The sequence below is a fragment of the Acipenser ruthenus genome, chromosome 4 (assembly GCF_902713425.1).
Source record: "Acipenser ruthenus chromosome 4, fAciRut3.2 maternal haplotype, whole genome shotgun sequence".
Lineage (NCBI taxonomy): Eukaryota > Metazoa > Chordata > Actinopteri > Acipenseriformes > Acipenseridae > Acipenser > Acipenser ruthenus.
Window position 1 is genome coordinate 52,337,150 of NC_081192.1, and position 26,558 is coordinate 52,363,707.

The 26,558-nt window shown below is 39.5% G+C and overlaps 2 protein-coding genes across 2 annotated transcripts in view; one reads left to right on the forward strand and one right to left on the reverse strand.

Annotated features, from left to right (window-relative positions):
- Window positions 1–680: 680 nt before the first annotated feature.
- LOC117400033 (clusterin-like protein 1) lies at window positions 681–17,608 on the reverse strand. The gene is given in 6 exon segments (XM_059022536.1): window positions 681–2,185; window positions 9,862–10,040; window positions 13,581–13,751; window positions 13,960–14,108; window positions 14,709–14,826; window positions 17,535–17,608. Coding segments are annotated over 5 exon segments (624 nt in total). The 5' UTR covers window positions 14,818–14,826; window positions 17,535–17,608; the 3' UTR covers window positions 681–2,169.
- A 3,652-nt stretch (window positions 17,609–21,260) lies between these two features.
- Window positions 21,261–26,558, forward strand: part of LOC117399568 (collectin-12-like) — a 101,744-nt gene continuing 96,446 nt past the window's right edge. Inside the window, exon 1 of the mRNA XM_033998844.3 lies at window positions 21,261–21,777. Within this exon, the coding sequence (XP_033854735.2) occupies window positions 21,771–21,777 (7 nt within the window). The 5' untranslated portion in view covers window positions 21,261–21,770. The remainder of the gene's footprint in view (window positions 21,778–26,558) is intronic.

The window sequence follows — 26,558 nt, forward strand, 5'->3', positions numbered from 1 at the left end:
AATATTGTTGATTTCTGGCTGAGGTATGAAATCAGATTTTGAAACATGGCAAAAATTGCACGCTGTTTTTGGTCAATTCCACCAAACACTGTTTCTGCATATGGACAGGTTTATACACAAGAAAGACAAACCACAAGTGTTGAAACTGCAACAAGATGCACAATTATTAATTTTAGTAGAGCAGCAGGGTCCCCCACCTGGGATTGAACCCATGACCCTCCGGGCCAGAGTCCAGAGCCCTAACCACTACTCCACGAAGCTACCCATGCTGGCCTTCAACAAATAACTTCTGCTCATGGGCTAGATAATTTCTGTGTGAGTGCGCTTGTGCGCTTGTGTGCCTGTGTGTGTGAGCATATCTGTGTGTGTGTCTGTGTGCGTGTGCGTGCACACGTTTGTGTGTGTGTGTTGGTAGCTAATGTTAACTCAGTAGCTACCATTAAATGTTTCAGCCTCAGTGACTTTCTTTGATGCTGTGCCAAGGATGACAGAGGTTTGAGACTCAGAGACAGTTTAAACATTCAAAATAAAGCTTTTTAATAAATAAAAATATAAAATAAATCAGCACAAGGGCCAAACAAAAAGGTTTCAAAACACAAAATAATAAACACAAAACAAAACTTACAAATAAGGCTTCCAGGCTGGGCGTTGCCTTCACTGGTTTGCAACACTAACAACACTAACAACACAGCACACACAAAACCACTCTACTCCTTCTAGAACTCTCTCCCTAGCCAGGCCCGTTCGCTCCCCTGGCTTTTATCCCCTGTGGCTGGAGCCCAATTAATCAATAATGGCTGATTATTCAATTAGGGCTCCAGCCACATTCTCACATGTTTTCCTGGCAGGGAGGAATTTAACCCCCTCCCTGCCAGTCCCAACCACGTTCATAAAGACGGGGCAGTCCCCCGTCACAGATGCGCTATTAATTTTAGGCAATTTTTTTATTTATTTATTTTTTTTTTTACATGAAACTTGTATTTTTTATATAGGTATATAAATGTCAATTGACGTGGATTTGGACAAGGAAGCTACATGTGCAATTCCATTCTATGGTATCTACCAAACAAACAGGAAACTAGAAACTTTCAAACAGGAAATCGAAAATTTCTAGACTGGAGAAGCACATTCAGGTTTTCAGCGAAAGCTGGTCAGGCTTGGATATAAGCTTAAAAAATGAACACATTTCAACAACTGCGCAGTGGTGCAGCGGGCTAAGGTCGTGTGCTCTGCAAGAATGTCATATTGTGAGTTCAACCCACAGTATTTTTTTTTTTTTTCCTGCGATATGTGCTGTTTTAAAACATAAATAATTTGTTTAATATAAATGGTGTGGATATCAAACTGCTTGCACACCCTGGTATGTTTTGACATTGACCAACATGTGGAAGATGTCCAGTTATTTAGCTTTTCTGTTTGAATAGTTGCTGCACACCCTTAAAAAGTAGACGGAAGAAGAAGTAGAAGAAGAAGATTAACAATTTTACCTTAGTTTGATGACTTATATCTCATTGTGTATAAGAGGTATGTACGTTTTTTTTTACATTTGAGGTAAGAAAGTTTCAGACTTTTGATACTGGTACAGATGGTAATTCTAAGTGATTTAGTTTTGCCGCTGCAACATGGTAAAAACAGCTAAACTCTTTGAGGTGTATAGAGACTCTCGGTAATTTCAAACAAGTTTTTCTTGTTCCTCTCAATGCATAAAAGAGACCAGCTCTGTATTTATTTAGATGCAACTATAATTTAATGTGCCCATCTGGAAAGAAACTAACATACAGCATTATATTATCTTGGCTCTAGTACACAGGTTAATTAAAAGCAATTGTGATAGATAGCTACATGCAAAATTGAACAATCAAACACATCTTTTTGCTGTGAGGCAATTTTACAAAAATATTGTTGTTATCCAATAAGATGACAAAGATGACATTTGTGTACATTAGATTTACACTTCCTGTTATTCTTCCGGTAGTTATAAATTATATTGCATGCCATCTCTAGCAAGCAAGGTAATAAACTTAGTAAAAACAAACATGTCTTAAGCAATATCTAATTAGCAGATTATAACATTATTTATAAACCTGTAAAATGCCAAGATGAAATGTATTCTTAAATCTTCTCATTTCCACATGTCAAACCAGGGCGAGTGTTCATGTTGTTATCACTTCAGGGTGCATCCTTCCTGAAAAAAACAGCTGCAAATTATTTTTGATGACTCCTGCTTTTAGAAAAATAGGAAGATGCATAGGGGCTGATAATGAAGATGCACAGAGGCTGATTCTAGAAAATGATTCCATAGCAAGTTCAAATTGAAAATGTAATACAATTCAAATTGCACCAGGGTGGTTTAACTTTTATATATCAGACCAATGTTAAGCAGATCAGTTAAACAAATGTGTTATGCATGATTGTCAAACTTAATAAAGTGATGTGGCAGAGTGTCCCGTCCCTATATATATGTGCGCTGTTTATTATTATTTGTATTATTATTGTTTGCGGCGCGGACGTAAAGTCACCGCCATTATTTGTTATTGTTTTGTATTTTTTATTTTAAAACCTCGTGAGGATGTGCGACTGATCAGCTACTGATTGTTTAACTAGCTGACAGTCACGCATCCTTATTAAACTTGTGCAGACTATGGCCGAGGGGTAATAAGATAATAAATAGCTAGTTAACCCCTCAGCCAGAATATAAAAGCCTGCAGCTTTCTTTGTTCAAGGAGAGTGTTCGAGAGTGGACAACAAGTGAGGAGTTAGGAGGTAAAAACTAAAGTAAACAATTGCTGTACGTGCTGGCTGAAAACCAGCACGATACTTGTTTGGTTCTGTTTGTTTGGCCAATGTGCCCGTTTTGTTTTGTGTTTGTTTAAATCTTTTGTTTGTTTTATTATTTAATAAAAGCCGAACGCCGTAGCGTTTCAGTTTTTCACCCGCCAGTACTGTCTGTGTGTATTACTTTCTGGTCTGACGCCACCCTGCAACCATCTCTTTCACAGTTGGTGTCATCGTGGGATACAGCACCTCCAAATGTCAGGCCAGGAATACTGCAGGTTTTTTCTTTTTTCAAAATAAGTTTTTTTGTTTTGTCTGGGGGAAAAAATAAATAATAAAAATGGGAAGAAGTGGCCGGAGGAAACAGCAGCAGCAAGCACATCAACAGCATTGCAGGGCCAGTGGGAGAGTACTGGATGGGGAGCGCTGGGGCGCCTGGGAGCAGCAACACCACCCAGCGTCCCTCCCAGACATCGCAGCCATGGTGCTCAACTACCTGGCTGCAGATATGGAAGGAGCCCCGCTGCCATCTCCAGCGACATAGGGAGAGGAGCCATCGCTGCCGTCTCCAGCGCCGGAGGGAGAGGAGCCATCGCTGCCGTCTCCAGCGCCAGAGGGAGAGGGGCCGTCGCTGCAGTCTCCAGCGCCGGAGGGAGAGGAGCCATCGCTGCCGTCTCCAGCGCCAGAATTACAAAGTATTACAAAGTACGAGGGAGAAGTGGAACTCCCGCTGCCGCCGTCGCCTCCCGAGGGTCCGCTGTCGCAGTCTGTGCCAGGGGCTCCCCTCCTGGCTTCACTGCCCGAGGATGCCTGCGCGTTGTCGCCTGGGGTCGCTGCCAGCCGGGCTTTGCCGCAGGAAATACTGTGGCCGGAGCCCCAGAAAAGGGAGCTGCCGGCTACAGAGAAGGGGAGGGGGAGAGGTCAGGCAGCCGGGTGGCCGCAAGATTGCCTTGGCCGGAGGAGCCGGCCTGTGCAAGGTCAGCCTTGCCACTGCCAGCAGGAGCATTGACTGCCTTGCCAGCAATAGGTCCATTGAAGCCTCCCTTCCTGGCCCAAGACTTTGACCTGGACTGCTGGGTTTTTAAGGGGGGACGTGGCCTTTAAGGCCATGTGTGCTGCGCACAAGGGGGGCATGTGTGGCAGAGTGTCCCGCCCCTATATACATATATATATTGTGAGATAGAGGGTTGTGAGAGACAGCAGGGAGGGGGTTAATACCTCCCTGCGAAAGAGATGCACATTTTGTTTAATTGTTTTATTGTTTTGTTAATTTGTTTATTGATTAATTATCACCCGCACCGGGGTATTTAAGACGTGCAGCTTGTCTGCACAGGGCTGCTGAGTAGAAGGAAGCAGAAGAGAGGTGCTCTGCTTCCGAGCAGTGAGAAAAAGTAAGTGCTGTGTTAGCGTTTGTGTTTGGTGGCAGGTAAACGGCTTAGCCGTCCTGCAAGGTAGTAAGGGAAAATCCTGTTTAGTTAGCGCTCCAGTGGGAGTTAGGTGTTTGTTTGTGTTTTGTTTACTTTTGTGTTTATTAAAAATTAGCGCGTCAGCGCTTGAAAACTCCATTTCTCGTGTGCTGGGTCGTACTTTTAAAGGGGCAACGAACCCGAGTGGGTGAGTTCATTTACATATGGTGGCAGAAAGTGTGGGCGCCCCTACGACCCAGAGAAAATGGATTTATTACAAATGATCGAGCAGATCACGAAGAATGCCGTTGCTCAAGGAGAGCAACTTGAGAGATGGGGGAGAGAGATGGGGTTGGCACCGCAGAAAAGAAGGGAGCCAACCGAATTGGAGCTGTTACTCCAAAAGTGGGAGCAGGCTAGCGCAGCTCCGCAGTCTCCCGAGCCAGAAAGGGAGGAGCTGCCGCTGCCAGAGCCCAGAGGGGAGGAGCCGGCGCTTCCGGAGCCAGAAAGGGAGGAGCCGCCGCTTCCGGAGCCCAGAGGGGAGGAGCCGCCGCTTCCGGAGCCCAGAGGGGAGGAGCCGCCGCTTCCGGAGCCCAGAGGGGAGGAGCCGTCGCTTCCGGAGCCCAGAGGGGAGGAGCCGCCGCTTCCGGAGTCCAGGGGGGAGGTGAAAAGCACACCTCCACCACAGCCCCGACCACCGCCCCTACGGTCCAGTCCGGCACCGCTGCGTCCAGTCCCTCACCCCTTGCTCCAGGACACCCGGCCGGTCTTCCCGGACCTTCCTGCGCTGGACCTAGAGCCCAGGAGTCTGCAGCACTGGCCACAGCTTTTCCCCTGGGTCCCTGCTCCGCTCTTCCCGAGCACCCAGACGTCGCTGGGCTGCTGCCAGACGTCGCTTTCGCTCCCCCTGTTCACTGCTTCGCTTCCCCTGGGTGATCGGACATCACTGCGCCGGTTCCCAGGGGAAGATCTCTGTCCACTGATGCATCCTCCAGTGCCACGGTCTATGCTCCGGTCGCCCCTGTTGAACCGTTGGGTCCCCTTGTCGCCGGTGCGCGGTCCTTACCTGGCTGAGCCGGGATGTGGACCGATCCACCCTCAAGCCTGCCCGAGGAAGAGGGCAAGAAAGGACATTTATGGACTTGAGGGTGGGTGGTTATGTTTTAGGGGAGGAGGTGGCCGTCTCGTGGCCTGTGTCTTGTAAAGACAAGGGGGGGGATATGTGAGATAGAGGGTTGTGAGAGACAGCAGGGAGGGGGTTAATACCTCCCTGCGAAAGAGATGCACATTTTGTTTAATTGTTTTATTGTTTTGTTAATTTGTTTATTGATTAATTATCACCCGCACCGGGGTATTTGAGACGTGCAGCTTGTCTGCACAGGGCTGCTGAGTAGAAGGAAGCAGAAGAGAGGTGCTCTGTTTCCGAGCAGTGAGAAAAAGTAAGTGCTGTGTTAGCGTTTGTGTTTGGTGGCAGGTAAACGGCTTAGCCGTCCTGCAAGGTAGTAAGGGAAAATCCTGTTTAGTTAGCGCTCCAGTGGGAGTTAGGTGTTTGTTTGTGTTTTGTTTACTTTTGTGTTTATTAAAAATTAGCGCGTCAGCGCTTGAAAACTCCATTTCTCGTGTGCTGGGTCGTACTTTTAAAGGGGCAACGAACCCGAATGGGTGAGTTCATTTACAATATATATATATATATATATATATATATATATATATATATATATATATATATATGTTAGCTTGCGTGGTTCAGGGGGCATGGAGCTGGGGGCTTCTAATTTCCTGTTAATTAGTATCTATTTTCTATTTAAGCCCTGATCACTTGCACCTTTGCTGTCTAGTGTTTTTGTTTTGAATCCTGACTGGTAGTAGTAAGCATTACTCTGCCAAAACAAATAAAATAAATAAATAAAAAATTCTATTAAGATCATTCTTTCAAATAATATTAAATACTTGCAAGCTTACCTGCTTCCAAATGGAAAAGCCTTCTGCCTACGCCTTTCCTTCCGACTCGGACGAGTTCCTGCCTCCGACTCCTCCACCGGTCCATCTCTGTCAGACCTCCCGTTCCTCCTCCCGGTTCATGACTGCACCCGCCCCGCCAGCTAACCTTGCTTCCACCCGGCCTTCAGCTAGGCAAGCGCATGGTTCCGCCAGCCAGCCCCAGCCGCAGCTTTATTATAAAGATTGGACGACACCTAAGCTACTGAAAGTTCTCTTTGAGAAGTCAATTCCCATCCCCGTTGGCGGAGATCGCATGTCCTTGTTTCTTACTTATTGTGAAGCTTTGTCAGCCGAGCCGATTCTTCCCCCCGGCCTGCAAGCTTTGGCCGTCAGGCCCTCCTCTTCTGCTACTCTTGTAGCTCCTGTTCCTGCTGCGCATTCGCAAGACCCTGCTCACGCAGCCCTGCTCCCCCTGCCGACGCAGTCACCGCTGCAACAGCATCTGCTGCCGCAGTCACTCATTTTGCCCGTCCTCTCCACCAGCGGCACCCCTCATGATACGTTTAATCAGCTGCAAACTCTGCTCCAGCACATTATAGACTCTCAGCTAGCCCTCAGCGCCCGTCTTGACAAACTGGAGAACCCTTCTTCTTCGGTTCCACCTGCCTTCAGTTCCAGCACTCCTGCCTATACTTTTGGTACATCCTCTTCAGTACCCCCTGTTGCTCTTCCAGAGTTCAACCTCTGCAGCAGGTTCCTCTTCTCCCTGTGCTATTACCAGCCATTCTATTTCTCCAAAAATTAGAAAGCAAATAATTTAAGGTATCCAAGTTCTGTCAGCTGGTCCCATCTGCTTCCCCAAACCCCCTCCAGACCCCACAGTTTCATCAGCTGCTTTTAGACTGAACCCTACCCTCCGCAACCTCCTTCAATCTGCTCCACACTACATGTCTGCAGCCCTCGCCCCTTCTTCAAGCACTTCTTATTCTACAGCCTGGTCAGCATTCTTAACCTTCTGCGATCATAATCATATCCACTCTATTCCCTTCAATCAAGACTGGATCCTGGCCTTCATTGTCCATGCTAAGTAAAATCGCTCCATCTCACTCCAGCATCCATTAAATCTTACATTTCAGGAATCCAATATCAGTACCGCATCATGTCTGTGCCTTCTCCCTCCATCCTCTCCATACCAGCAGTTTGCCTGACTCTCTGTGGAATCCTTAGAAGCTCCCCCCCCCGCCATACCTTCCCGCCTGACTATATCAACAGACATTCTCCATTCACTCATCTTTACTCTTCTGAAAGGTTGCTTCTCCCTCTACGAGGATCTACTCATGGAGACCATCTGCCTCACAGCCTTCTTCGGTTTCCTCAGAGTTTCAGAATTCACAGTTCCTTCAGCTTCTAGTTTCCTCGCAGCGGGTATTTGTTTATGTGACCTCGCTTCTATTTCCAACTCCTACTTCATAATTTGGCTGTGTACCTCAAAGACAGATCAACTCCGTCATGGTCAGTTCATTCAGCTCTCAAGGACTGAATCTTCTATCTCCCCTTTCTCAGTAATGTCAAGATATCTCTCCAGCAGGAAACCCTGCCCCCCTCCGGACCCTCTATTCATCGATTCTTCTCGCTCTATTATCACTCGTCACTGGTTCTCCACCCACCTCTCCACCCTCCTCTCTAGAGCAGGCCTCCCTCCTCAGCTTTCTACACCCCATTCATTCCGTATAGGTGCAGTCACCTCCGCCGCAACGGCCAGCATCAATCACAGCCTGATCAAAACCATGGGGCGCTGGTCCTCTTCTGCAGTGGATTCTTATGTTCATTCATCTCCCTCCGATATAGTTGCAGCCCATTTTAAAATCGCTAGTATGCCCGGAGTGGTGGCTTCCTGACCACTGGGGTCACCAGAGGTTTTCCCCTAATTGGCCTCATGGGGTTTTTTCCTCTCCACTGAGCGGCAGGTATACACATAATCACATCCTACTAATAATCATTAACCATCCCTCTGTTTGTCCTGTATGTCCTTCTGGTCTTTTGTTTATGTTATGCATTGGCATGTGCTGTCTTTTGTTTGTCTCACGGTGTGGGAGATTTCATGAGGTGCCGGGGGTCCATCCTTTGGGGAGCAAGTGAGTCTCACTTCCCCGACCTCAGGGCTAGGCATCCACCTCCCTTACCTTCAGGGGGGTTCTCACCATGTGAGTCAGAGCAGACCCCTGGCCATACTCTGTCATCTCCTGCTCTTATCTTACCTCACTCGAGGCTGTTCTATTCTGCCTTTCTTTCGGGACGTGGCCACTTATGCTCGAGTCCCATACTAACCTCTATGCTTTGTCCTTATTTCAGGTCCCAGGCAGTGTGAAGTCTCGGCCAATCAGGGGTTTAACGAGCGCCCCTTTACAGAAGTCTCAGATGCTGGGTACCTCTCTCTCTCTCATCTCCTTTCGTGACCCGGCTCCCCGAGTCATAACCCTCATATGTGTTTTCGGTCGCTAGGTCCTTTGCCCCTGGGATGTGTCAGCATCGTCGCCCTCAGTCAGTGACCACTTTTCTATCCTGTCTTCGGTTGCTGGGTCCTTCGCCCCTGGGATGTGTCGGTATTGTCGCCTTCAGTCAGCGACTATCTTTTCTATCCTGTTTTGGTTGCTGGGTCCTCTACCCTTGGGATGTGTCGACATCGTTGCCCTCAGTCAGTGACCACTTTCTATCCTACTAACTGCTCCTTTCTGCTTCTACACCCCCAAGCTCACGCCCCGTGAAATAATATATATATATATATATATATATATATATATATATATATATATATATATATATATATATAGATAGATAGATTATATATATATATATCTATATCTATCTATCTATCTATCTATATATATATATATATATATATATATATATATATATATATATATATAATGTGCTCTGTTTATTATTATTTGTATTATTGTTTGCGGCACAGACAAAAAGTCACCGCCATTATGTGTGGTTGTTTTGTATTTTTAATTTTAAAACCTCGTGAGGATGTGTGACTGATCAGCTACTGATTGTTTAACTAGCTGACAGTCACGCATCCTTATTAAACTTGTGCAGACTATGGCCGTGGGGTAATAATATAATTAATAGCTAGTTAACCCCTCGGCCAGAATACAAAAGCCTACAGGTTTCTTTGTTCAAGAAGAGTGTTCGAGAGTGGAGAACGAGTGAGGAGTTAGGAGGTAAAAACTAAAGTAAACAATTGCTGTACGTGTTGGCTGAAAACCAGCACGATACTTTTTTGGTTCTGTTTGTTTGGCCAACGTGCCCATTTTGTTTTGTGTTTTTTAAAATCTTTTGTTTGTTTTATTATTTAATAAAAGCTGAGCGTAGCGTTTCAGTTTTTCACCTGCCAGTACTGTCTGTGTGTGTTCCTTTCTGGTCTGATGCCACCCTGCAGCCATCTCTTTCACAAGTGATTAAACCTATTTCTTTACAAGTTCATTTCTGTAGTTTATTAAATTTTGTAATTATAGTGTAATATGGAGTGTAGTTATATAAGCACATACAGGGCTTCAATGAGCTTTGCAGTTAGAATGCAGTGTACTGTGAACAAATAAATGTTCACCCCCTAGTCTCTAAGTTGCTTTGGATAAAAATGTCTGCTAAATGACTAATAAAAAAAAATAATAATAAAGACATGTAAAATTGGTACAGACCTTTGAATGAAAAACGCTACTCTTGAAAAACTTACTTGGACATCTCTTTGTAGAGCCTTAATGCCTCCTGGGCCACATATTTAATAAAGGCAGGGTCTTCTACTTCCAGCTCGCCAGGGACGTTAAGAGTGAAGGTGGGTGAGTTGAACACATTCACTTCTACAGCTGTGGCTGAAACAGGCTTTAGGGTTCCTTCACCAGAATGAGGCAGCACCTATGTTTAGACAACACCAAAGATGTGGAAATCAGAATGAGAATTCAATACGTTTCAAGATGGCTATATTAGGAAGCATTCATCATATACGCATCCCAACAGCCAGTCATATTGGTGCTGCTACATCATTATAAAAACACAGATCTCTCTCTGCAATGAATGTTTGTATAAAAATGTCAACCCAAAACTGGCCAATTACAAAAAAAAACTTATGGATGACAATAATTTAAAGTACTTGGGTGTAAATGAGTTTCTTGCATCATTGTAATTTTTTCTATGGTTTACATGTTTACATCGACTTTTGGCACCCAAAATGGGATGTTATTTTTCTAGACCTTGGATGTCATTATACTGTCATCGTACTATAGTTTTCTAGATTTTGGAGATGCATGTTCCAAGCCTGGAAGGCCTGGAGGAGGAAGGCCAGTGACAGTTTGGTCGTTGTACAGTTCTTATGATGAGTGACATCCAATATATTAGCATAGCCGCGCCTTAATAAAGGACAGGGTCAAGTGGATTTTTGTGAGGAATAATAGCACTACTATAATAGCGTGCTACTTTTTGTTGTAAACATCTAAACAAACACCTTTGTCTGATTCAATTAAACCACAATTACAATATTGATCCCCCGGGTGGCAGTGTGTGTATGTGCTATGCAAAAAAAAAAAAAAGAAAGAAAAACATCACAAATTATTATTATTTTTTTTTTGCTTTCTGCTTTGCCTTTGTGATGCTGAAAACACTTTCATGTTCCACTGTAGTGTTGGCTAATTCATTCACCCAGCCAAATCTCTGAGCCATGTGCTTAATCCAGCTCACTGTGTCCTCACTGTGATGTTGCACTATCTGGAGCACCTCTTCATACTGCTGGCTAGACAAGTTGATCAGGTGTGAGATTTCATTAAGCTCTGAGTGCAGCTCAGACAAACTGGGGCAGTCTTAATGGAAAATAAAAGAAAGGCATTTCAGTTAGGGTAATTAAAAGTTTAGCTTTTTAATCCTTATCAGACAGCCATACCCCCATATATTCTTAATTTAGTTTCCTGTTGGGAAAACATTAAATACTGTTTGTACATTCCAAAAATCAAATATGCACACAGACAAGGACAACAAACAAATCATTATTGTGCAATATTCAATTTGTGACTGATGCTTATCCACATTAACAATCACACTATTGACACTGGCTGATTTCCCCTAAAATATCCCCTAAAAATGATAAATCCTTCAGGATTTCTATTATTTCACAATATGATCGCAATATTTACTTGTGGAATTGAGTTAATTTCAGAATGATCTGTTTTGATTAGTGTGAAGTTTATTGTAAACTTCTCTTGATGTTAGCTAGGGTTCATTTTAGGTTTAAGATATTGGTTTAAAACTATTGGGATCATTGCTGAAAGTATTATGACTTATGGGTATTTAATTATATTAACAGAAGTTACAGTAGTTAAGGCACCACTGTATATAGGTACATTGTATTTGTTTAGTGTTTTATAGTAGTTGGTCCCTGACCATAGTTTAGCAAGGTTTGCAATGTTTTTAAATATGATTTACCATACTTTTCTCAGATTTACAATGCTTATCTATGCTTTATCATGCTTTCACTATACTTTATTACACTTTGCAATACTTTTATTATAGTAAGAGGTAAGGGGTGGTGGATCCAGATTATTAAGGATAAGGTGTGCTACTGTATGGTATCAGTTGATTAGAGATATGTTAATCTAGTACCAAAGGGAGGGTTTTGAAGAGTTACCTTGCGACAATGCCCCCTGGCAGGATTGACACTTGCTCTGAAGCTGCCATGTGACCAACTTCATATAATCTGCAGCTCACAATTCAGATTTCTCTCTGTCAGTCCCAGGGCATATTATAAACATCTTCCTCTATCAAAACTAGCGGTCTATTAGGACCATTTTACTGTTACATATGCTACACTGCATTTTAAACCAAAATTTGCTGATATATGTTTCTTTTTTTATTACGTATATATTGTTTAATTCAGGCTTGCTCCTGGTCTTTGTTCCAACCGCGTTCTAAATTGTTTAATTGAACCTAGTAAACCTCCATCCAGACACTGAAGTGGTTAATTATATAATGTTACATGTTAAATCTGGAGTGGAGTGGGCCTCCAGGACTGTGACTGGACACTCCTGGTTTAAGTTTTATTTATATTGTCTGTTTTTATGACCAAGTAATATAAATACAACTTAATGGTGCCAGGCATCAAAAAGATTTGAAAAACTTTTTTTAAGACTCTTTTGATGAATTAAATGTCTAATATACTGTTGGCTTAGCTAGTCTTTAAAAGTTTCATAAATACCAAACAGTCTTAAAGAACTCACGAGTAAAATGTGAGTAAGACCCAATATAACAAACATGATAAATATCTGTCCTTATCAACTTGCCTTGTTTCTTCTCTGACACATCACTCATAGTCTCCTTGGGTCCATGAAATGCCTCAGTAATCACAGCTAAATTCATCAAAAATTCTTCTACCAAAATCAAAAAAGGCTGCCTGAAAAGACTGATCATATTCCTCATGCTTCTTGTAGAACTGCTCCATGCTTTGATCGAATAGAGTACTCACTTCAGAAATCATTTTGTTAACACTATCTTCAATCTGTACCACTTTCACATCAACACTTTCTGAGTCCTGATTTACCACAAGGTCTTTTTTTTCATGAGAGTTCATGAATACCGGTGACATTTGTCTGAAGTCTCTACCTGTGAATGTAAAACAAAAACAAGATAACTCCAGTCTGAGAGCAGCCCAGATGAAGAGGTTTCTTTCAAGTAAAACAGCACGTATCTGACCACATGATTCCAGTGATAAATATATGGTGACACTTTTAGAGTAATAATTGCTGGATCTTGGGTTTGTTTATTGCAGGTAGTGTGGTACACAAGCAAGCAACAATACTTGTTGCTTTTAGATCACGTTAGATAGGAGACTGTGTGGTCCAGTGGTTAAAGAAAAGGACTTGTAACCAAGAGATTAAAGTCCTGGCTCAGCCACTGACTCATTGTATGACCCTGAACAAGTCACTTAACCTCCTTGTGCTCCATCTTTCGGGTGAGTCGTAATTGTAAGTGACTCTGCAGCTGATGCATAGTTCACACACCTTAGTCTCTGTAAGTTGCCTTAGATAAAGGTGTCTGCTAAATAAACACATAATAGATAAGTAGTGAATATTGAGTCCATGGTCCCACTTACATGAAGGTCCTGGCAAGACAACACAAAAGACAACTGCAGACCAACAGATGTTATACAGCCAAGTCCACCATAATACAACTTGATATGAACTCATGATTATTTGTGCAACATTTAATAATAACAAATTAACTGTAGAGGCAAGGCAAAAAAACTACAACAACTTGAAAAAAGAGTTCAAATTGAACATCAGACTGGTCTGAAAATGAAAATGAGTACCATAGACAGGTAAAATTGTCCAGTTATGTCATAGTACAATACAACTCCCATACGTTTGTTTCACAGTGTAAATAATAGCAGTTGCTGTTGATACTGTTGCTCACCTTGCTAGAAAATGTGGAAAAGCCTCTGCGATAAGTAGAGGTATAGAATGATTTGCAGGTGTCTTCAAGGCAAGGCCTGCATTCATCCCAGGAAGCCTTTAAGGATGCTTGACACTGGTCCTCAGCCTGCTCTAGCTTTTGCTTCACCTCTTCAGCAAGCTGAAGAGCTCCCTAAACCAAAGAAACCATTAAGAAGGCTACAGAAGTTTAGTAAATAAACACATTTTTTAGAAATAAAAAATATATATTAACTGGTTCGTTATGAGAATAATCCTGGTATAAGAGGTATAAGAGCTATAAACTTCTACCATAATGAAGAACAACTGAATCCTTTATTACAATCCATGTCATTCTATTCTTAATATAATTGTGTCATTACCTACTTCTTCTCACTACTATGTCTTAAAGATTTCATTAGGTGTTCATGTTTCTCTTCATTTCGTTCCACAAATTCCTTCATCTGTTTGACACCAAATAAAACCCTCTTCACCTCTTCATCCACAAACCTTTCTCCATCTATGGACAACTCTAAATAACAAAAAAAAAAAAAAAAAAAAAAAAACCACTTGGGCTGTTCATACTTTTTTAAAACCATTTCAGTGGATTTTCAAATCTGATCTTTCAATTTTAGAGTTTGAATGACATTTGAACAGTGTCTTGTTTTATGCTGTTTTTAATTTTTATTCAATTTTTGCATTCAGTTTGTAGAGTAGTCAAATAGCACTATCAAGTATGTCTACTTTTTTGTCAGCAATAGAAAAATATATACTGAATAAAAAAAAAAGTGATTTATTTTTAATTCTGTTTTGCTATTAAATTGTGGTTTGGTGACCTCATCACCAGGAGCTGGGAGTACAGTAATATTCCTAAAGGAAGACAGGTGGCTATCAATCCCCAGCAGAAGAAAACTAAAAACTAAAATGTTACAAGTGAATATAAAAAATAAAAACGGTATTGGCATATAAGAGCACCAATACCCCACACTGTGAATGATCAGAATTACAGATTAGTTTGACAGAACTGGTATTTTGTTCTCTGATATGTTTAATAGTCAAAACAATTAAAGCATTGATAGAGCCAAGTTCAGTTTAGACCACAAGCAGTACAGTATATGATGCATAGGCCTACTTTCCAGGGTCTCTTTGGAGAGGCCTTCTAGCTTTCCCCTGGGTCTGCTTTGAGAAACTTCCAGCCATGTCAAACAAATGGCTAAGAGAAACAGGGACTTCATTTTCATTCGGTTTCTCTGCCAAAGTAAAAAAACAAAACAAAATGTTAATCTTAACTTTTTTTCAAGAACAATGTTTAAACATCAATTGTATTATTCTTTCTTATTCTGTGTTTTCAGGTAGTGTGAGAAGAGGCTTCATTTTCACTCATTAATTTCTTATTTAAAACATATTTTAATATACCAGTTATTGGTGCTGGTATACAGTTCTGTTATATGCTAATTGTTCAAAATATTACAAGCTAAGATGTGCTGTCTATTGTCCACTGCTTTTTGTACATACATTTAGATTTGGAGAAAAAGTTACAGACAGTATGCAACATAGAAAAGCATCACAGGTCTATGATAGACTGCTGAGTCAGTGAAATGGAGACATCTGGTGGATTTGACCTGCCATGTTGTTTTTTTTATTATTATTTTCTGTTTTACAGCACAAACATACCATCTCCTGTCAGTCTGGGTTAGAAAATCAGATGCCACTTCCATCTCTATGACAATGTTTTACAAGGACGGTTGTTTATATTACTTTTAAATTGTTAGATCTCAAAATATCTTGTTTAAATTCTGATCTTTCAGTAGCTGAATCTTATCATACATTTAATGTGACAAATAATTTGCTATTGTTATTGTTACATATTCTTTTTAGACTAGGTTTGAACGCCTGTTCTAAAACCACAGCTTGCTGAAACACTTAATACAGACAATCGAGCCCAGTTCTCAAAAATTAACACTTTCAGTGATTATTTCAGATGTAATTCACAGCAGTGCCATCAAACCTTAAGCAATTTCAAATATTTGTTCATGTCAAAAGTATTCAAACCTTTACATTAAAGTTTGTAAAAATTGAATTGAACTCATTTTAAAAAATAAATTAATTGATTGAAAAACAGTAAATAAGTTGTATTATAAAGTCAATAGCCAGAAAAATAGGTCATTATTTCCAACATCTGTTGAAAAAGAACATTTTGGCAACACAGAAGATGAAGATCAAGACAAAGGAGATAGATTCAAGTTTGAGAAAAGCACTTGTACCAAACTACAACAAAGGAGATAGCTACAGAACAGTATCAGAGAAATATGGATAGCAAAATTCACAATCAGAGCAATAATCAAGAAGTACCACAGAACAAATCTAGGTCTACAGCAGGTAGGAGAATCTTTCAAGCAGATTAACAAAAATCAAACATTAACAGCCAAGGATTTAAAGAAAGATTTAGAACTATCAGAACTATCCAAAGGCACCTACACAGAAAAGTTGTATGCCCCATGTAGACCTCACTACCAACTACTTTTAAACAAAATTCATAAAACAGACCTGCTAATGAATGCCAAGAAATATGAACATGAATTTGAAGCATTTTTCAACTAAATTCTCTGGTCCAATGAGACTAAAATTAAGCTTTTACCCAAAGATGGACCACAGTATGTTTGGAGAAAAAAAGAGACAGCCTTCAATGAAGAATACCTTATGCCTACAGTTAAACATGGTGGTGGTTCAATCATGGGGGTGTTTTAGTAGTTCACGGACTGGAGACATTCATGTTATTAATGATCAAAAGAATGCAACCATGTATCAAAACATTATACAAAGTATCTGCTAGTAGGCTGATTGGCAGACTGGAATTCTTGAAGAAAATGAAGATATAACTTTTGGAATGGACTTAGCAATCACCAGATCTCAATCCAATCTAAATGCTTTGGACTGATCTGAAAAAAAGCTGTAGCCAAACACTGTGTATCCCAGTTGTCTGAGCTGAAGGAGATTTACAAGACAGAATGGGCCTGCCAACACCAACAAGATGTAACATACTGGTTATAAATGGTCATATCTCTGAAACCTTAATAAAAGCAAAAGGAAGACACACGTGCCAATACTTTTATCATGAATGAATACTTTAAATTATTTTATTTTTTTTATAAGATTTGTGGTAAATTACTACAAATTGTGTATTTTGCTTTTTTGTTTTATTAAAAAGTGATTAAAGTTGAATAAATACTTGTCCTTAATCTTCTACCTTGAATTACAGCATAGGGTGTCACTACTTTTGTTTGCGACTGTATGTAGTTTGAGTCTACCGGTAAATAAAAATAAGTACACAAAAAGCTTCACTGAAAGTTGAATTAAAAACAATTACATTACAATATATATATATATATATATATATATATATATATATATATATATATATATATATATATATATATATATATATATAGTTTCGATTTTATATTGTTTAGTGTTTGTCTCTTATACAAAAATGCTAAACAAAACAGGCTATTATCAATTGGTTATTAGTTCATTTTCACCTAGGATTTTGTAAATCGCTGGTGCACTTCATTCACTGAAGATGTTTAGGTACTGCATTTGATGTCTTACAAAATCCTGAACATTTAGCATAGGAAATAAAACTACGCTATGTATTGAATATCGGCAAGGTGCCTTTGCGTTTAAACACATTTATTTGAATTTGCTTCAATAACTCACGTGAATGCATACGATGTCCTTAATAAAACTGATATCACAATTTACTACCCTAACACTAAAACTTGGATTTTATTTATTGTATTTATTTTTTTATATTTTTGAAAAATTATTATTGATAACTAATATCTAAAATTACCAGCATTAACATCACTACAGTTTACAGGAACATTGATTTGAACGATTGATTAACCTTACTAATAATTTACTTAGAGCTACAAAATCATGAAAATATTATATTTACCAAAGGTTGTATACAGTAAATCCTGGTTCAGTCACTAAAACAGCGAAAGCAGTCAACTCTCAAGTGCACTAACCAAGGATGTGTATCTATTTATATAGAGTTGCTGACCACAAAATTAATCCGATTAACGTGTTTGCATTAGCGTTTGTGTTGTGCTGTGTACAGTAAGTACTGTAAATACACTCTTTAAAAAAACTGTCACTAGCATTGAACATTGAGTAAGTGATCATCATATCCAGTGGCTTTTCTGTGTGTGAAAAAATATTTGACTCAACATGTACTGGGAAAGATGACTGAGGATGGGTATTTGAGCTTGTTTTACTCCACTCAGACCCTCAACTCAATACAAACATGAGTATTTCGAATCATCTGTAAAACAAATTATAATAAAATAAAAAAGTGAATATGAGACAATCCTATTTTAATGAGCTAGCCGTCTCACAGCAGCAAGTTGTACCCCAAAATTTGTATCCAGTTTCTAAGAATGCATAACAATTAGGGTAAGCAATTTATTAGCCCATTTTACCCGCCTAGTCCTTCACCTCACTAGATTATGTTGGTGTCCCTAAACAATTCAGTGTCCCATCTTCAGATAAATGTCTGAGTAAGCAATCCATCCCACAGGTGCAGTGGTATCCTCAGATATGATCTGTTTATTACCAATTCAGGACAGATTGGACATTGTGCTTTATTTTACCACCTAAAAATAGGTTTCTGGAATAGTGACTGGCAATAGTGGTACAACACTTACTTTGATACTATGCACAAGTCTTGGCAGTCACATTTAAAGTATGTTTTTTCTATTTAGCTTTGCTGGATAATCAAAACAGAGACAACCCCATTATTTGGAATGAAGGAATTTCTTAGGATTATTGGATACAATATTATAAGGCTTCCAGAAAAGTAAGTGCTATACAGTATATGTATTGGTATTAACTACTTCCTTACTGGCATTCTGTAACATAAATACCTTATTGAAACACACTGAGAAGTGTCTTAATTCAACAAAACAGTGGTGGGTTCAGGAAATATGATAAGGGTGTCTGCTAATAAATAAATAAATAATAATTGAATTTAAAACCTTTTTCTTTGCTGATGCAATATCCTGTCTTTTTATTTATGTAGAGAAGAATAATACAGCTCTAAACTTATTTAAGATAATAGGAAGCATTTAATCCTTGAGGTCAACTAAAGGTATTAATAGTAGAAGGCATTCCATTCCAAAAGGGCACATGCTTGGAAAACAGATTATTATTATTATTATTATTATTATTATTATTATTATTATTATTATTATTATTATTATTATTATTATTATTATTAAAAAAATCTACACAATCCTTCTCTAAAAGAGAAATGTTTTGACAATAAGTCTTTAGACATTGAGAAAATGACATGTTTGTCATTACATTGTACTGATTTTACTATGTATGTATATAGAATGGAAATAGTCACTGCCATGCCACTTCATTAGAAATACTTCTTAAACTAAATCAACATTCAGACTATCAGCAGCATGCAAGGATACTGGATGCCAGTAGCTTTTTTGTTTGTTTGTTTGTTTGTGTTTTTGTGTCCTGTGTGATAAGCTATTAAGGTGGTCTGTCTGTTTCATATTATCCCAAGCTGCAGAGGACCTACAATACATTCCCCCACATTAACATCCTCTGTTAACAGTTCTCCTCAACGAGTGTTGTATTCTGTGCTGTCACCAAGCCAGGGAATGTTTTTCAAACAGCCACTTCTTGATTTCCATGACTGTCATGTTTATCCCAGTCATGCTGGTTCCAGTTTCTGGCACTTCCTGCCTCAGAATGATAAAAGACGCAGGTATGACAAACGGCACTGAGTCTGTCTACACAGTAGCTTTGAATGGAACTTACTTATATAAAAGCATATAGGGTGCTGCCATGACAGAGATATTTTCCATCTTTCCAAGCTGCTGGTTTATCTGGGGAGAACCACATGTTTTTATTTGTCATTTTTCTTAAGACGTGCTAATAGTGGGCCAGAGTGCCTAATGCAGCTCAACAGTTCAGGTAAAAAATAAATAAATAAAGTTGGGAACCTCTGGTGTTAGTGAAAGGCAGCTGTTGGTCTGAAATCAAAGTAAACAACTACATGCACCTGGAATGGAACTTCAATAAACTCTTAATTCAGCCCTATGTTCTCCTCTAAGAAAAACACTTGTCAGCTCCAGTCACATTATAAGAGTTTTTATTTCTGTTTAAATATTTGTTTGCATCGTGTAAATACACAGAAAACAAATGTACAAGTTGTAATGCAGTATTGTTTTGTAATCTACTGGTATAATAAATCATATGGTTGTAAGAGAATTTGGTAATGAGGTTCATATATACAGTAGGTCAAGTTTCTTGCTTTTGGCATCCTTACAGATCCTTACATATACTTGTACTAAAAGTGAATGCATAAAAATGAAAAAGAAAGAAAGGTTAACATTACAGAACAGGAATAATATATAATTATATATTCTGAAAATTCAGACTGTGGTGCTTTCTTTACAATTAAATTCATGTTTCCATCCAAGATATTTAGGGTCTAAATAACAATAACAATCTTCAACCCCTTCCACACAATTCTAAAATAAAAGATTATTATTGTAAAACTGTTTTTATCCTACAGGATCAGTCAAGGCTATTTCTGAAGAATATTTGTCTTTAGAAAAAACTCTGATTTAAGTATTTAAAGAGTACCTTGGTATGGCTGATGCATATCAGAATGATTACTATCATTACATCCTGGTAAATTTTTAAAACTCTGATGCTAACAGTACCACTGTGGCCTCGCTGTAACTCTCAGAATCTTGACAAGTAATGTGAGTAGTTTGCCAGTAATTTGTCTCTTAATTGTTTGAATTTATTGGAAAGCACTTTGATGGGTTCAATCATGAAGTTGCTTTGTTGTTTTTTTATGGTTTTATATTGAAATTATTATTATTATTATTATTATTATTATTATTATTATTATTATTATTATTATTATTATTATTATCTGGTTCATCTTCTTTTCATCCTAGTGCTTAATTCCTGTATAGTAATTATGCAGTGGCCATCCCTGAGCCCCTAAGTCAGGGACCTAACTATACCCTTCCTCTATATGTCACACTTTTAGATTGTTGTGAAATAATCTGTAATATAGTTTAGCCTTTTTTTTTTTTTACTTTCCATTTGTTTTTGATTAAGTATAGTATAGCATGTGGGGAGTGTTTTTAAAGAAATGCACAGATCTAGATTCCAATGTACATTTTGAGAAACTTTACTTTTAAATGGTACCCCCCCCCCCCCCATCTTATTTTTACCTACACATGAATACTATAAAACCTAAACACAAATATTATGTGTATTAATATTATTAGTTTGCAATGCACTTGTGTTGAGGATTTCATTTAGAATTTGATTATTCTGCATATATATATATATATATATATATATATATATATATATATATATATATATATATATATATATATATATATATATATATACAGTATAATTCCTTCATTTTACAACTAACCAGAGGTGGCTGACTACCTACAGAAGGGCTGTGAACTGCAGCTTGTGGAAAATGTTATGGAAAAAAAGAAAGATGCACTGTCGTGTGATTTTACAGCCAGGATCTGTTTCTGTGACGTTTTGCCTTTTAAGACTTTAATGAGTACCAGATTTCTTTCCCAAAGGCCTGTACTACCACGACAGTAATCTAATCTTTCTCATCTCCGGGCTCACAGACTCTTCACATCCTAGGGTTTACACTTTGTGGCGCTCTACACCTTTTCCCCTTTAAGAAACCGAGACCAGAGGGATCAGACAGATGTAGAAAACACGTGGTTTGACAGAGAGCCTGCAGACTCAGGACTTCCTTTCTCATTTGACATTTTTGTGGTTTTCTGATTGAAGCCAGTGGAGTACGAGGAGAAACAGCTATATTCCTGCAGTTTTTAATACAACAACTACTTGCTTTACTTAAAAATATATTAAAATCAGAGGGGGGAAGCGAGAGAAGTTCTGATACAATCTCGGCGTGTGGATGGAGTTTTGACAGATACGATGCCTGTGCAGAAACTCTAAACTTTTCTTACCTGCTCAACATTTTGTGAACGTTACTCCTGTAATCCGAAGACGCTTTTCAACAAAGGAATGTATTAGAAGAAACATAAAATAATAAAATATCTAGTTTTAATTGACATTCTTGCTTGAAGTTTACACTATTGCCACAATGAAAGGTATGTGGAATCAACTTTTTTTTTTTTTCTAATTTATGTACTTATTTCAGTTTCATGTACAGTAGTGTAGAGTGTAAAATGAACAACGAATAAACGTACTAAGCAATACTTAGAATTTTTTTTGTGTGTGTGTGTGTATTGTACAAGTTTTTGTTTTGTCAGAAGTTCCGCAGGAACATCTGGTTACGATTATGTGCCAGTATGGAAGAAAAGCTGGGTTGTGAAATGGTTTGGCATATTTTCACTGTTGTCCAGCAGTGTTACTCCCAGATATAGGTTTTGTTATTTTAGGACATTTGACAACTGGATTAAAAACTACTTTGTTCCCTTACTGCACATTGGGATATGTTTTCAAAGAGATTACTCCAGTCTTTATTTAACTCCTGTTAGCCATACAAATAAGTAAACGAAGTAAATTGAAATAAACTCTTTGAAAATGTTACCCATTTTCTTTTCTCGACAATTTCAGCAGTAGACTATATATACCAAATATAGAAAATAGATTTTATAGTTGGCTTCTATCTTTTTTTTTAAAATTATAAATAAAAAAAAATCTTAAACAAGAGCAACATGTATAGTAGGCTGCACATTTAAAAAAAAAAAAAAAGTTGGTTCAGGTTTATAAAACTAAAACACGATTAAAAATGGGTTTGTTAAAATGTATGCAGTGATTTATGGGTCATCCTAAATAATGCAGTGACTTAAATCAGGTTCCAAAACTGTATAGTGACCTCGTTTTGTGTGCTGTAAAAGTTAACTGTTATACAACTATATATGAACTATTACAACAGTGTTTTATTTTCATACAAAAATGAATTGTCCTTTTCAAAGCCCTAATATTATTGGGGGCACTCACCAATAGAAAACAATAGTAGAAGTTACTTTGGCTAGCACACAATTTAAAAAGACCACACCATTATTGCTCCTGGAAAAGCTTTTCTTTTGGTATATGAAATTGCAAATTAGTGAACTTTGTTTTGACAGGGATACATTTGTACTGTGGACATTTTTTTTAGCTATAAATCATAGCTCAGGTGCTGTTGACCAGTCAATTTCTGCAGCCAGTAAAATATTCAAGTTTCACAGGTAGGGGGCAATTTTACAAGCTATGTATGCATGTAGAATAATGAGTCCTGATGACAGGACTGAGCTAAAAAATGTAACCTAGTACTAATTCATGATAATGATTATATATATATATATATATATATATATATATATATATATATATATATATATATATATATATATATATATATATACATACAGTGCCTTGCAAAAGTATTCAGACCCCTGACCAATTCTCTCATATTACTGAATTACAAATGGTACATTGAAATTTCGTTCTTTTTGATATTTTATTTTAAAACACTGAAACTCTAAATCAATTATTGTAAGGTGACATTGGTTTTATGTTGGGAAATATTTTTAAGAAAAATAAAAAACTGAAATATCTTGCTTGCATAAGTATTCAACCCCTGCGCTGTGGAAGCTCCCAGTTTACACCGATGAAAGAAATTGCCCTAACGAGGACACAATTACCTTACCATTGGCCTCCACCTGTGAACCATTAAAGTTGCTGTCACATTTTCTGGATAAAAATCCCACTGTTGAAGGATCATTGGTCAGGCTGTGAATCTGAAGGAAAATGAAGACCAAAGAGATAAAGTAATACAAAGGCATAGATTAGGGAAAGGGTACAAAATAATATCCAAGTGTTTGGATATCCCAGTGAGCACAGTTGGATCAATAATCAGGAAGTGGAAGCTGCATCACACCACCCAGGCACTGCCAAGAAAAGGCCATCCCTCAAAACTCAACACTCAAACAAGAAGAATTGTGAGAGAAGCCACAGAGAGGCCAACAATCACTTTGAAGGAGCTACAGAGTTCAGTGGCTGGGAGTGAAGTAATGGTGCACCAGTCAGACATATCAAGACCTCTGCATAACACTGGCCTGTATGGGAGGGTGGCAAGAAAGAAGCCGTTACTCAAAAAATACCTGAAAGCACTTCTGGAGTTTGCCAGTAAGCATGAAAGTGACCCAGCTGCGATGTGGGAAAAGGTTTTGTGGTCAGATGAAACCAAGATAGAGCTTTTTGGCCAAAACTCAAAGCGCTATGTGTGGCACAAACCTAACACTGCCCATGCCTCAAGACACACCATCCCTACAGTGAAGTATGGTGGTGGCAGCATCATGCTGTGGGGATGGTTCTCATCAGCAGGGACTGGGCATCTTGTTAAAATTGAAGGAAGAATGGATGGAGCAAAATACAGGGAAATACTGCAAGATAACCTGCTTCAGTCCCCTAAAAAACTGAAGCTTGGGAGGAAATTCACCTGTCAGTAGGACAATGATCCCAAGCAACATTGGAGTGGCTCAAGAACAAAAAGGTGAATGTCCTACAGTGGCCCAGTCAAAGTCCTGATCTCAATCCCATTGAGAATCTGTGGCACTATTTGAAAATTGCGGTCCACAAGTGTCGTCCAACCAACCTGAACAACCTGGAGCAAATCTGCCAAGAAGAATGGGCCAAAATCACTCCGACACTGTGTGCAAAGCTGGTACATACTTACCCCAAAAGACTTAAAGCTGTTATTGCAGCGAAAGGTGGCTCTACCAAATATTAATGTGTGGGGGTTGAATACTTATGCAAGCAAGATATTTCAGTTTTTTATTTTTCTTAAAAATATTTCCCAACATAAAACCAATGTAACCTTACAATAATTGATTTAGAGTTTCAGTGTTTTAAAATAAAATATCAAACAGAACGAAATTTCAATGTACCATTTGTAATTCAGTAATATGAGAGAAGGGGTGGAGCTGCCGTCCCGAGAGCCAGAGGGGGTGGAGCCGCCGTTCCGAGAGCCAGAGGGGGTGGAGCTGCCGTCCCAAGAGCCAGAGGAGCTGCCGTCCCGAAAGCCAGCGGGGGTGGAACCGCCGCCCCGAGAGCCAGAGGGGGTGGAGCATTAGCTGTCTCAGGAGCCACCGGCTGAAGTCAAGGGGGAGGACATTAGCTGTCTCAGGAGCCACCGGCTGAAGTCAAGGGGGAGGAGGTGAGCAACCCACCTCCAACAGAGCCTCCGCAACAGGACGGGGGAGGCACTCCGGCGCGGTCAAGTGCGGTCCCGTGCTCCAGCTACGTGGACACCAGTCCGGAATGTCTCGACCTCCATCCACTCGACTTTGTGCCCAGGTTGCAGGACGGCCAGGCACAGTCGCTTGCCTGGTCCCTTACTCCACTCCCCCATGGAACCCAGACGTCGCTCCTCCTCCTGCTGGTTGCTCCGTTCCCCCTACCTACTGCTCCGCTCCCCCTGAGATCCAAGACGTCGCTGCGCCAGTCCACAGCCACGCGCCTCTGCCTGCCAGTCCGTGCTCCCGGTCACCGGTCAGTGCTACAGTCGCCCAGGGCAAGCCCTCCAGGTCCCTTCTTGCTGGTGCGTGGTCCCTTCCTGAGTGCGCCGGAAGAAGGACCGACCCACCCTCAAGCTCGCCCGTGGAAGAGGGCGACGATTAAAAAGATGGGACTTAAGGGTGGGTGGTCTTTTAAGGGTGGAGGGAAGTGGCCGTCGATTGGCCGGTGTCTTGTAAAGGCAAGGGGGAGAAAGTGTAACACAGCAGGGAGGGGGTTAACCCTCCTTGCATGAAAAAAATGTGCAAATGCACATTGGTTTAATTTAATTGTTTTGTTTTATTGTTTAATTATTATTGTTAATTATTTTATTAGTGATTATCCCCAGCACCTGGTAATTATTGTAAATTAGAGCCAGGTGCAGGGTACAAAAGAGAAGCAGCCAGTCTGTTTAGGACTGCTGTGTGAAGAGCCAGCTTGCAAGGGTGTGCAGGCGTACAAGAGAGAAAAAGGTAGAGTGAATCCTTTTTGTTGGAGTGCTGTGTAACTTTGTTTTGTTTTAGTTTTTTGGCAACAGGTAAACAGCTTAGCTGTCCTGTTTTTAGTTTAGGTTCCAGTGTTTATGTTTAGTTAGTGCTCAAAGAGAGCTAGGGTGTTTGTTTTGTTTATTTTTGTATTTGTTTATTAAAATTAGCGCAACCGCGCTGTAAAAATCCAATTTCCTGGGTCTGGTTTTTAAAGGGGCAACGAACCTCGAGTGAATGCAATTTTATTACTATATATATAGGAGGGTGGTTTATGCATCCTAAAAATGCTTGGCTTAAACAAAATAAATAAATAAGTACATACATACCAATCATAAAACACTTTATTTTGTTTCAAGAGCAGAAAAAAAGAATCTCCATGAAATAATAATGTGATGGTTCAGTCAACAAAATCACAAAGGGTCTATTAAGCAGTAAAACAGAGGACAAAGGAAGAAGTAATTAAAAAAAAAAAAGATTTGTAGATGCATCCTACTGTTATATAATGCTTTCCAATTCCATTTTAGAAAGTAAGAAATCTTTCAGTTAACCATCATAACATTGGTTGGCTTGTAGTCAAGGCCTGTTGAGCAGACTCTCCAGTGTCAGTGTAGTGAATTTACAGGCCTCTATGTCACACTGTATTGGGTGGCATCTTCATCGTCGATAGTGGTGGAACGAAAGAACACCCTGTTAGATAGAGCTGCTCCCATCCCACCTCTCCCAACTGTTGTCAGTTTAGGCAAGTGGTGTTTGAAGAGGGGAGGCAAAACATAATCTCAGTGTTATCTGAATTAAGAACAATTATGTTTTAATAAAATATAAAACAGACTTTTGTTGAAACTTTTAACTTTGTTTTTTCTGCATTTCCTGTCGGTAGCACTACAGAAGAGTTAAGAGTT